This window comes from Danio rerio, chromosome 6 (genome assembly GCF_049306965.1).
Source record: "Danio rerio strain Tuebingen ecotype United States chromosome 6, GRCz12tu, whole genome shotgun sequence".
In the NCBI taxonomy this organism is placed as follows: domain Eukaryota; kingdom Metazoa; phylum Chordata; class Actinopteri; order Cypriniformes; family Danionidae; genus Danio; species Danio rerio.
The window spans coordinates 19,604,976-19,618,152 of NC_133181.1; the positions used below are offsets into that span (position 1 = coordinate 19,604,976).

Consider the following 13,177-nt stretch of genomic DNA (forward strand, 5'->3'; position numbering starts at 1 on the left):
TTCAGTTTTAGCAATCTTCATGTTTACAATTGCGCTTCCTTCGCAGTGCACTTTAAAAATATTTGTCATTTTGAACACAGTCATGGCTCATGACAAAAGCTACAGGTGACCTATTAAACGCTGAATTTATGTTACGTCTTCAAAACTTGTTAAACAAAAAACATAGCATAAATTAATGCTTTTAGTTTATAGGCAGTTATTTATTAAGTATCTGTACTGTACATGATATGGGCCTGTTGGTTAGAACATTTCTGCAGTGGCTTGCATGTGTCAAATTGTAAAAATAGACTTTATAATATATAATAGAGAATAATCAGAAATAAATGGACAATATCCTACTTAATAATCATCATCATCATCATCATCATCATCATCTTTAATATTACTAATATTATTATTAAAGTAGGATTTGTTTTCATATCCTAGTAAATAATAAATATTAAATTTAAATTCTTAATAAATAGCCTCAATTTTTATCTATTTGATTTGTATATGAAATAAGAATACGTGTTAGCTTTTGTGAGTGATTTTATGTTCTCAATTATATTTGTAAAGGAAACATAGGCCCTATATGTGCCATTTACATATTTTTCAATAAATATGAAAAGCGAGTGCAAGTTTTTAACAAAAAATATCATTGGATTTTTTTTAAATGTGTGTGCGTGTAAAACAATATCATTTCCACAAAGAAATGATGGGGTTCTTCTCTAAAAAAAGTTATTACCACACTGTTTAGAGCATCATTATGGGCATTTTACGTTATAACTAACGTGGTTCAAATGATGGATCTGCGACAGAGAAACTACGGGTTTTTGAAACACTCGTCACTACATAGTACTTTTCTCAAACGATGCATCATGCTATCAGAGTTCAGCCGCGAGTTACATTGTTGTTTGGGAAATGCACACCAGAAAAGGCTTGGTCAACCGAGATTTTTTTGGTCGGTAATTCATTCATTAATTTTCTTTTCGGCTTAGTCCCTTTATTAATCTGAGGTCGCCACAGCAGAAAGAAACCGCCAACTTATCCAGAACATGTTTTATGTTGCGGATGCCCTCCAGCTGCAACCCATCTCTGGAAAACATCCAAACACAATCATACATACGGACAATTTAGCCTACCCAATTCACCAGTATCACATGTTTTTGAACAGTGGGGAAAACCGGAGCACCCGGAGGAAACCCACACGAACAAGGGGAGAACATGCAAACTCCACACAGAAATGCCAACTGACGCAGCTGAGGCTCAAACCAGCGACCTTCTTGCTGTTAGGCGACAGCACTACCTACTGCACCACCACGCCGCCCCTTGTTGGTCAGTTAGTTGCAGGAAAAAAATACACATGTGTCTGTGTCCTGCAAATATGCAAGCTGATAGATTTTATTTAATTGCTTATTTAATGTTAAGTTTTTTTTTTTTTGAAACTAAAAGTTAATTTTCGTCCAATGTTTAAGTTAAAGGCTCGTCCTTCAGGCTGTTTGCAGTTTTCAACGTTATTTCTCTTCTACATTTTTGGGTTTGCCGTTTTTACATTGTTCAATTTAGTTCCTTTTTGTATTTGACACAAATATTTAATAGCTAAGGGGTGACTTTCCCCATAGGTCAAAAAAAATTGCTCTTTATTGACCTTATTCTAAAATGCGGAAGTGCGCCTGTTTTTGCGATTGTCTTAGAACTTCCGATTCAGTCGCCTATGGGAGAAATGACTAGGAATAATAAACGGCAGAAAATGGTCAAACTACTTGCTCTACAAACAAATGTTTGCATGACTATACAGACCAAGAAGAATAATATAACAAGAAAATATCAAATTGCAACATCAAGCAGCGTAATGAGCAGTTTTTAATGTCTAAAAATGAATGGAAGTGAATGAGACCGGAAGTCTCAAGCCAAAAAGATTCAAATGGCAGCACCCACTCGTCGGCGGAGAATAAGGTGAATATGTACTGGTGTTGATCATGTAATTAGAATATCTTCAAAAAGTTGATTTATTTAATTAATTCCATTCAAGAAGTGAAACTTGTGTAATGTATACATTCATTTCACACAGACTAATATATTTCAAGTGTTTACTTCTTTTAATTTTGATGATTTTGATGACAACTGATGAAAACCCAAAATCCAGTCTCTTAGAAAATTTGAATATTGTGAAAAAGTTCAGTATTGAAGACACCTGGTGCCACAATCTAATCAGCTAATTAACTCAAAACACCTGCAAAGGTCTTAAAATGTCTCTCAGTCTAGTCCTGTGGGCTACTCAATCATGGGGAAGACAGGTGATTTGACAGTTGTCCAAAAGGTCATTGACACCTTACACAAGGAAGACAAGACACAAAATGTCATTGCAAAAGAGGTTGGCTTTTCACAGACCTGTGTCCAAGCACGTTATTAGAGAGGTGAAGGGAAGGAAAATATGTGGTAGGAAAAAAGTGTACATGCAATAGGGATAACCACTCCTTGGAGATAATTGTGAAACAAAACCCATTCAAAAAAGTTGGGGAGATTCACAAAGAGTGGACTGCAGCTGGTGTCAGTGCTTTAAGAACCACTGCGCTCATGCGTGTGCAAGACATGGGTTTCAGCTGTCATATTACTTTTGTCAAGCCACCCTTAAACAACAGTGAATGAAGCATCTCGCCTGGGCTAAAGACTGGACTGCTGCTAAGTGCTCGGAAGTTACCTTCTCTGATGAAAGTAAATTTTGCATTTCCTTTGGAAATCCTTTCTTTGTATTGGTCTTAAGTTATATTCTAATTTTCAATTTTTATTGAACTTTTATAGAACTCTCACCTTCCACCATCAGCTTGGCTATGGACGTATGCTCCCCAACCTCAATACTATAAGTTCCTTCATCCTCCAGTGCCACCTGCTGGATGACGAGTTTGTGGTAACAGCCTTCTTGTATTATTTCCATATGCTCTGTGGATTCCAGCTCTTCATTCTCTCTGTACCAGGTAACATCACAATTTGGGGATGATACAGTGCATTCTAGAATAACTCTGTGTTTTTCCAGTGCTGTACGATCTCTCAGGGGACGGACAATGCTTACAGGAAGCTCTGCAAAAAGAGATATAGAAAGGATTTGTTGGTTTCCTCAAGTAGTCATACACAATTATTCAGTTATTAAGTTAATTATTTTATGCAGTACCTTCAACCTCAAGGCAGGCAACTGACTCCACTTGTTTGGAAACAAACTTGATTTCTCCAGAATCTTCTGCTTTTACATTGCATATAAGCAGGAAGTGCTTTGTGCCTGTTAAAATAGTAAATCAAAAATATTTTTTTAAGGATTGAAAAGCCTGGTATTGTTTTTGCTAATATACCAACTTTCTATGTACAGATTTCTTATCCTTTTTTCCAGTTTATCCTCACCCTCAGTACGAGTTTTGATAGTGGAAGTGGGGCGTATCCTGCTGCCATTTTTGTACCATTCACCAGGCATATCTTCCATGGAAAGTTCACACATAAAGACAGCATTCTGGTCTTCCTTAATCCAAAGATCCTCCAAGCCAGTTATGAGTTCTAATTCATGTTCTGAAAATAATTTAGAGAAAGTACAAATGTGGGTTCTTAAAATTGGAATGTGAAGTTGTAATAGACTTTTAGGATCATATTAAGATGTTTTTAAGAGTGAGTTTTTTTTATTTATTATTAATTTAATAAGAGTTTCTTTTTGAAAAATGAGCAACAGGGTAAAAGCAGAAATATGACTGGCGTAAGTGAATTATATTATAAATGTCTAATTCTAATTTTTGATTAGAGATACAAAGTCAAAAATATTTATAAAAACAAAATATTGACACTGATTAATCATCACATTTGGCATTAACAATAAAATAAGTGGCATCAGTTTAAGAGTAAACTTTAAGTAATCTAAGATAACTTTCCATGGTAATTAACCATTGGTAACATAATTTTCTTTAGATTTATGTGAAGTAAACAGGGTGCAGTGAGCTTTTTCATTATTGAGTTCAGGGCAGGAAATAAAGTAAGAGGGAAATTCTCTATTTTTCAATTCTTTAATTCTCTACTAAAATCCTTTGTAATACATACTGTAATATGCAAATTTTTTGTTTCCAATAAGCACAGTAAACTGTTAAATACTAAAGTTTTATAGGCTTACCGTAGACCTCAAGTTTGCAGGAAGTGCTGAGGTCACCTATTTCACAAGTATAAAGACCTGAGTCACTGATGCTGCATTCCAAGATCTGCAAACAGCGCTTGCGTCCCATGGAATAAATCCTTAAAGTCTTACTGGATTTGAGCTCTATCCCATTCTGTCAATCATTCCAAAGAGACAACATCTTAGTTCAGAAGACTGAAATAATATCTTTATGAAATATACATTTGTTTGTTTTATTATGCAGAAGTACCTTTTGCCATCTGACATCCACATTTGGTCTAGACAACTCGCACTCCAAAACGACTGAAGATTCCTCCTCAATTCTGACATCAGACAACTTCTTAAAGATTGCTACTGGTGTTTCTAAAAAATAAAAGAACAATACTTGTTGCCTTTTCAATTATGTGACAAATATGAATACCATATAAACTTAATCTGAATCAGGTGCATCATTGTCCAGCGGTCATCTTGATGTCAAAACAACAAAAATAGATGTTAAAAATGCATATGAGCTTGACAGGGTTCTTACACTTTTTCCAACTTCAAATTCCTGCATTTTTCAAGCACTTTCAAGGTGCATTTTTATACTTTTCAAGCACCTAACAACCACGGTAAATTACGTTTATTTATGCTGTATGTACATTTTCATGTTTAAGTCCATTGTGCTATTTTAAAAAACACAATATGACATTTTAACTTAAATTCTTGAATACTTTGAAGTATGGATTTATTGGGATAGTTCACCAAAAATGATGGGTAAAGTATCTTTTTAAGTTTCTTACAGTCAGATCGTGTTTAGGTGTAGTACCAGACTTTTATGACCCGTCGTTCATGAGATTTCATGTGCCTTGCTATTCAAAATTCATGTAACAAATGAAATCATTATGGGTCCGAGCCATTCACTATAAAGCCTGAAGGATGGAGTTTGCAGGTAACAGCGTTTGCCACACAATTTAATCACAAGATGTTCTACTTAATCCTTCATTTAATCGTCACAATGTTGTCAGTCGTGCAACTGCAGCGTGTCCACCATCGCAAAAGGGCTTGCATTCACTAAGATTGAGCTAATATTGCAGCTCATGATAAGACCCTTACTGCTATTAAGATGACGTATGCAAATAAGTTATAAGTCAACTTTTTTAAACTATTTCTTAGCGATGCGTTTAAATTTCTAAGGGCTGCATTTGTGAGAGTGCATAAAAATGTTGCCGTGTGACCAGTTTTCATTGCAAAATGTTCACTGCTTGTGCGTATTTAGGAGACCATTACGCAGAATGAATATTTACACAAAAATATATATATTTTGAGCTTGTATAGATAAGATTTCTGAAACATATGCAACTAAAACTGTCGCAATTTCGAGCCCTGCAAGTCCAAAATTCAAGCACTTTCCTAGCCTTGAAAACACTGTATTAAAAATCAAGCATTTTCCAGGATTTCCAGCACCGGTAAGAACCCTGGTTAGATGTCAAAATCTTGACGTCCATTTGACATCCACACAATGGTGCCCTTTTGACCATCAAACTATTGACAGGAAAAGTATTATAATATAAGAAAAGTTTTATTAGCCTGAAAGATTCAGTTCAAAGTGACAAATTTTGTATCCCTACGCATGTAAACTACCTTTATGATTAAAATGACATCTAACATTGGCATGACGTGTTTTTTGATGTCATTGTTTAATGTCAATGTGATGTCATTTTGACATCAATGTAGTCAACTGACATCAAATTGATTTACATTTTTTTATGTGTGTTTCTTTTTTTTTCAGTGTTCAAGGTGCCCGATAAGCCTTCGTGTTCATTTTCTTGTTTATATACCCACCTTTGACTACCAGTCTGGCAGTATTTCTCAGTCCCTCTGCAGAAAAGACAATGCTTCCCGTATCCTCCATTGTGAGGTTGGAGAGTGTGAGGCCATGTACTCGTCCATTGGAACTAACACGCCAGTTATTATTTGGTTTGATACGCAGACCATCTTTCTGCCACACACCCTCCACATCAGTGTGAGAAAGTTCCACCTCGAAGGACGCTGTCTCTCTCTCAAATGTCTCAACGTCCATCATCCCTTTGCGTATGGCAATCTTTCTCGCTTTAAATAGTAACAGAGCTCAATTAGACTGCAGAAAATTAATAAATAGTATTTATAAAAAATGAATACAAATTGATATTGAAGAAAATGTATTAATTTGTTTGACATAAGAGATTGTTACTAATGTTCCTGGTCACTTACGCTCCACATTGAGTTTGACCTGTGTGCGGTCATGGAGGGTCTCACATCGATAGGTGCCTCGATCGGACAGGCTGAGATTAGTAATGGTCAAGATGCGTTTACAGCCATTCTGAGAGAGTTTATGTTTGGGTCCCGGCTGGATCACTACCCCCTGTCTCATCCACTGCACCTCTCCAGACTCCAGACTCACTTCTGTCTCTAATGTAGCCTCTCCAAACTCCTCAGCCATCACTGCCTCCATTCTCTTTGTAAACAAGACCTGTGCCTCTGCATGTAAATGGTAAATACAAAAAGGTTATAGTGTGTTGTTGTGCTATGACGCTAAAAGTCCCTTCCATTACTGCTGTCAAGTCTATATTGGTCATTGAATTTGAATGTGTGTTCACCCCCCTGTGGGGACTAAAAGTATAGCAATACCAGTAAGTTTTGACGGTGACACTTTTTGGTCACCATGAGGGAAACAGCTCATAAATCATATATGATTAAGTTTTAGGAAAATGGATGCCATTGAGCGGGTTAAAGGGACCAAAACAAAGACAGTGTTCAGGCTTGTAACGGACATTTTCAAAGCAGATTAACTGACTTTAGCATGGTTTTTTCAGATAAGAATTTTCACTTAGGGGTGTCCAAACCCGGTCCTGAAGGGCCGGTGTCCTGCTGCGTTTAGCTCCAACTTGCCTCAGCACACCTGGAAATTTATAGTATTTCTAGTAAGAGCTTGACTAGCTGATTCAGGTGTCATTGATTAGAGTTGGAGCTAAATTCTCCAGGACATCAGCCCTCCAGGACTGAGTTAGGACACCCCTGACTTAGCATGTTTCTTAAATATCAGCAAACATACTATGGTATTTTTTATGCTTTAGAAGAGTCAAAAACTTACATACAGCACTTTTGAATCATTTCATTTTCAAGTATTATGTGATTTACTTTTGATTTAACATTAACACTTAATTGCTCCATCTTCAAATACAATACAATCACATAATTGCAACGCTCTTCCACAAGAGTGCAGAAAAACAGTTTGACTAGAAATGTACAATTTTCACCACCATGCTAATAACTTTTTAGCCATTTGGCAGAATTATAGTTCGAACCGCTGTAGTCAAGACCCATTCCTACAAAAATTAAAACTAAGATTAAAACTATTTGTCGAAAAATATTTTTTACTCAAAATTAAATGTAAAAACTCCCCAAAAAATGAAAAAAAAAAAATAATAAAACTAAACAAACATTTTTTTAATCTAGTATTATGGTCTATTATGATAAATGTATATAGAAATTTATTTTATAAAAAGTATAATTTTCTTCTTTGTAGTATAGGATATGGAATCACCATCTCTTTTTCTGGTAAGAATAAGGACAGATTGGAAACTCTTCAAACTATCTACTTTTGTGTACAATGATGTCCCATACTTACCCTGGACCTTAAGACTAGCTTTAGAAATGAGACCTTCGGCTTCGGCAGTGATTCGAGAGGAGTCCAGCAGCTGGACCTTGTGGATTATCAGAGTGTGGCAGAGGCTGTTTTGTTCAATCTGGAAGCGATCACTGGGTTTAATTGGCTCTCCATCCATGAGCCAGACCAACTGAACGTCATCAGGAGAGACCACACACTTAAACATAGCATCCTCACCCTCCATAACTGTAGTATTGTGAAGCTCTGTGAGAAATTCCACCACACGAGGTACTGTGAAAAATAAACTAAAGGTGAGTTGACTAATTATGCATATTATTAAATATTTTCAAACAAAATCCTTGCTTCACACTTACATTCCACCCTTAGTCTGGCACTGGTGCTATCATCTTTGGACTCACAAACATACTCTCCAGCATCTTCTTTGGTGATACGATGGATTGTGAGACTTCTCTCTGTCTCATTAGCACGGATTGAGAAGCGGCGGCTTGGAATTATTTCCACTCCGTCCTTCTTCCACTGGACATCTGCTTTGGCCTTGCATAGCTCACAGCATAGGGTGATCATACCATCTTTATGTGCCACTGTGTCTACAAGTGGCTTCACAAATTTAATACGCATATCTGTAACACAAACAGGCATTAACGTTATTATATGTTGGGTGAGTTACTATGGTTCTGTGACTTTCCTTTTTAAAATGAGTTCATGTCACAAACAAAAGTATAATTTCAGCAAGGTTATTTTAGTAAATTAAATCTAAAACTATTTGTTCAAAAAAAAAATTTTAACAAAAAAAATCCAATAAATAAACAACTAAAACTGACTGAAACTAACAAGTCACTAAAAAACTCAAAGGAAATAATTTGCATAATAAAATTGTACACACTCATTCTGTGGTCAAAATCTGCACACTGTGAAGGACACTAAAGGGCACTAGACAAAAGGACATCTAGACTTTTGTATCTTTGCGATTTGCAATTTCCATGAATCTTTGCTTTTATTATTTTGCATTGGTTTCTGCTGTGTGTCTATCTCATTTGGTTTTGTCTATTTAAGTCTCTTTGATTACTTTGTTCCTTGTCCATGTATTTATGAGTTTTGCATTGTTTTTCACTGTGACTATACATTTCCCAATATAGCCTGCCTGGACTTCTAGTATATTTTCAATATATCTGCTCTTGCATCCTTCACCACTGAGACTTGTCCAAATTTGTGCAATAAACAGTAGATAAACAGCTAATAGTAGGTGCGCAAACACATCAGTCAAACATCAGTTCTCACATGCCATCATAAGATGTATACTAATGATAAAATAAAATGCAATTTCTGTATGATTTAAACAACTTAAATAGTTTTTATTATCAAAATTGTGGTATTTTGCAAATTTCCTGTTCAATTACATGGATGTGAGGCAGCACCGAGCTGTCCCTCACAACAGATTGTAATCCCGAACAAACTGGGTTGAGGACGTGCCTTTTTTTTTCACTTAGTGCATGCTACCAATGTAATACTTTATTGATTTTTTTAATAAATTGTAGACATTATTATATTAAATATATTATTATTATATATTATATTATCATATGTGCTCACTTTCCAAATAATAGGCGTGCAGCTCACCCCCCTTAGGCACATGCACACATAGGGCTCAACCTGTGCAGTGCACATGCCCTCTTTAGTCTTGGTTAGAAAGTGTCCTTCCAAAATTATCTGTAGTGCCCCCGCGACACATTTGCCTTAACCTAATTGGTTTTACAGTACTCAGTTGGTTGGAGTTCTCTTCATTTATTGGGATTTACTGTGATTAAATTGCTTTGTTTACTCAAGTAGATTAAGTTGACAGTACTCATTAGGATTAGATTTTTAACTTAAATGGTTTGTTGCAATTGTATATATATATATGTGTGTGTGTGCATGTGTGTGTGTGTGTGTGTGTGTGTGTGTGTGTGTGTGTGTGTGTGTGTGTGTGTGTGTGTGTGTGTGTGTGTGTGTGTGTGTGTGTGTGTGTAAAGATTTATTCATTGCATTTGTATTTTTTTTTAATTTAGTGTTTGCTCAAAAAATTATTATATTTATTACCAAGAGGATTGCACAAGAGTAAATGTAAGCTCAGTTAATGTAAGTTCTCAAAATAAAACTAAACTAATCCTACCATTAATAAAATGAACTAAAACTAAACTGAAATGAACAGTAAATGTAAAAATAGCATTGAAATTGAAACTAATTTAAAAATGCAAAACTATAACAGCGTTAGTATCCAGTTACCGACCTTTAACTAGGAGACTGAAGTGCATCTCATCTGAGTTTGCATCACATGTGTACTCTCCACTGTCTAGCTTCTTTAATGGGTCGATGGTGAAAGTGCGGGTCAGACCCAGGCTAGCTGTGTGGAATCGTTCTCCGCTGATTTGAGTCCAGTCTTTAAGCCACCTCACTTGAGCATTGGGTCTGGAAACCATGGCAGTCAAGGTGACAGGCTCTGCTTCGTAGCCAGTGACCAAGTTCACCTCTTCTTTGTTGAGGAACTCAACAGGTGGCTCTGGAAATGCATCACAAATGGCACATAGTTTTATTATCTTTTTTATAAATGGGCCTATGACAAGAGGAATGTACATGATGAAAAAAAAAATCTATATTAGGCTTCCATCTTTTATCTTTTTCTTTTTACTTTCTACAGTAGTCAATTTAAAACAAATCAAAATTACCCTAAGACAAGAATGGGGGTTGTTTAATGGTTTTAGGACAACATTGATTAATGATTTTGAATGGTTTCCATTTCAAAGTTGTCTACTATCTGACACTTAAATGGAAAAAATAAATAAATAAATAAATATATATATATATATATATATATATATATATATATATATATATATATATATATATATATATATATATATATATATATATATATATATATATATATATACATATACATATATGATTTAAACTAATATTAAAAATTATTTGAAAAATATAGAAGAGTCATTATATATATATATATATATATATATATATATATATATATATATATATATATATATATATATATATATATATATATATATATATTTATAACAAACATATTTTTTTCATGGTTTTCAGTCATAGTTTATTTAATTGAAGTGAGTGTCAAGTCGTCAAGCCAAATAGCATTGTATTCAAATCACATTAAATAGTTTTAATTAGCAGTTTGAAATTGTATAAAGCAAAGAAAATAGAATACCTTGAACTTTAACAACAGTTAGCATCTTGTCATCTACAGCATCACACATGTATTTTCCAGAGTCAGAAACGAGGATGTTAGATATAGTAAGTTTCCGGAGTGTTCCTTGGCTTTCAATATGTGTGCGCTCATCGGGGATCAACACTTTTTCATTAAATAGCCACTTCACTGGTGCATTGGCTCGGGAAACCTCACAGGCTAAGATGAGATCATCTCCTGTCACCATCTCCTGGTAGTCAGGATCACCAGAATTGCCAATGATCTTCACTGATGGCTCTGGAAGACAGACAGTTCATCAAAAGTCTGTCATTATGGCTTTTGTTTGCTTTTTGAGCAGCTTCGGTTTAAAGACAAATTTTTTGTTTACCTTGTACTGTGACATGAAATGAAAATGTATCATTTTTAGCATCAAGCGTATATTCTCCAGAGTCTTGCAGCTCCGCACAGAGAATGACCAGGGATCGAAATGTGCCTTCCTCCTCCAAACAGAAGCGCTCGTTCTCTTCAATTGGACTGCCATTTTTATACCAAGTTACCACACCATTGGCTGAAGACAGCTCACACTCCATTACAACATCATCATATAACATAACTTTGTGCTCATTCTTGATTTGATCTTTATTCAGGATTGTTACTGGTGCCTCTGTAAGAGAGAAAAAAAGTAAAAGTGTATTCACTTTTATAAATACCATTTGTAATTATGATTTAACTATCTTTTTAAAACCATACAGTACCAGTAATTTTGACTTTAAAATCCATTGTGTCATCAATGGCATTGCAGGTGTATATGCCAGAATCCTTTAGAGTTGGGCAATGGATGGTTATCTTGCGTGTAAGGCCGTTCTCTGTAATTGTAATGTTACTGCTCTCTTCTACTTTCATGCCATCTTTCATCCAGCATACCTCTGCATTTTCACGGGAAACCTCAAGCTCTAGAATAACAGGGTCACCTGCAAAACTCTCAGTAATGCTGCCTGACTGCTTGGAGGAGGAAAGTTTCACAGGAGGCTCTGTGAGGAAAAAAAAAGGTGTCATCAACAAAGAGTAATAAATATGCTGAAATCTGCAGCACTTACTATATAGTATAATAAATTAAATATTTTCTTGTTTCTTTTTTTCTTGCTTACGTAAAGCACTTTGAAATACCATTGTGTATGAAATGTGCTATATAAATAAACTTGCCTTGTCTTAATTGAATACTGATTGTGTTTTTTTATTATGTGTTTCTGCAAAAGACAACCTAGATTTAAAGATCTTACCAGTATTAATTATATATACAGATTTCAGAAGCTTCTATTTGCGTATTTTCATTACTACTATACATAACACATTTTTCAGAACTTTTTTTTTTTTTTTTTGGTTTATTTGTGTACTGGGATTATTTTGGGTTTTTTACTAAAATCTGGATCAGTTTCACGTCAATATTCATTCATTCCTTTTCCTTCAGCTTAGTCTCTTATTCATCAGAGGTCGCCACCACAGAGTGAACCGCCAACTATTCCAGCATATGTTTTATGCTGGGCAGCTGCCCTTTCTGGATTTGACAATTCATATCAATGTCTACTTTAGAAATATATTTACCAGCAAGTATAATATATATATATATATATATATATATATATATATATATATATATATATATATATATATAATTTACTTTTAAGTTTAGCTTTACATATTATAATCATATTTGAAATATGTGGAACACATTTAAACACAAGAGAACAAATGTGAACTTGTGAAAAAGTGATTGTTTAAGTTTCACATGAACATGCTCCAAGAGCGGGGTGTCAACTTATAATTAAATGAGCCTGACATATTAAAATGCTCTGTAAATAATCCTATATCAAGGTTAAGTATAAACACTTCACTACAATAAAACAGACCATTTCAATGTGGTCATGTCATTGGCCCATGATCATTTCCTGCTTGTTTTTGAACTATTTCCTAACTGTAACTAAGGGCAATTCAATCATAAATTAAAGTTGTAACAGCTATCATAAAACTATTTATCAATATGTGGCTCTTTTTGGATTCTCAGAAACTATAGAAATTAAAAATGTAAAACAGGAAATACGCTGGAACAATTGTTTTTGTTTACATCCCTCAAAATGGTCTATATACCATAGTCTACATACTGTATCTACTGTACCATAGTACAGGTAACTGAATTGCACATTTT

The 13,177-nt window shown here is 34.8% G+C and overlaps 1 protein-coding gene across 3 annotated transcripts in view; it reads right to left on the bottom strand.

Annotated features, from left to right (window-relative positions):
- Positions 1-13,177, bottom strand: part of obsl1a (obscurin like cytoskeletal adaptor 1a) — a 36,142-nt gene that overhangs the window by 1,052 nt on the left and 21,913 nt on the right. The window contains exons 11-24 of one of the 3 annotated variants that reach the window (XR_012407471.1): positions 11,730-12,005; positions 11,363-11,638; positions 10,996-11,271; positions 10,039-10,308; positions 8,126-8,392; positions 7,773-8,042; positions 6,356-6,622; positions 5,948-6,214; positions 4,374-4,486; positions 4,124-4,277; positions 3,373-3,534; positions 3,149-3,253; positions 1,948-3,057; positions 1,422-1,627 (exon numbers count right to left, since the gene is read on the bottom strand). Coding sequence is in view for 2 of the 3 variants with exons in the window: in XM_005166229.6 (XP_005166286.1) it covers positions 2,791-3,057; positions 3,149-3,253; positions 3,373-3,534; positions 4,124-4,277; positions 4,374-4,486; positions 5,948-6,214; positions 6,356-6,622; positions 7,773-8,042; positions 8,126-8,392; positions 10,039-10,308; positions 10,996-11,271; positions 11,363-11,638; positions 11,730-12,005 (2,970 nt within the window). In the remaining variant the exon portion in view is untranslated. Of the gene's footprint in view, positions 1-1,421; positions 1,628-1,947; positions 3,058-3,148; positions 3,254-3,372; positions 3,535-4,123; positions 4,278-4,373; positions 4,487-5,947; positions 6,215-6,355; positions 6,623-7,772; positions 8,043-8,125; positions 8,393-10,038; positions 10,309-10,995; positions 11,272-11,362; positions 11,639-11,729; positions 12,006-13,177 lie in introns of those variants that run through there. The other 2 variants (XM_005166229.6, NM_001128357.1) reach the window with 2 other exon arrangements.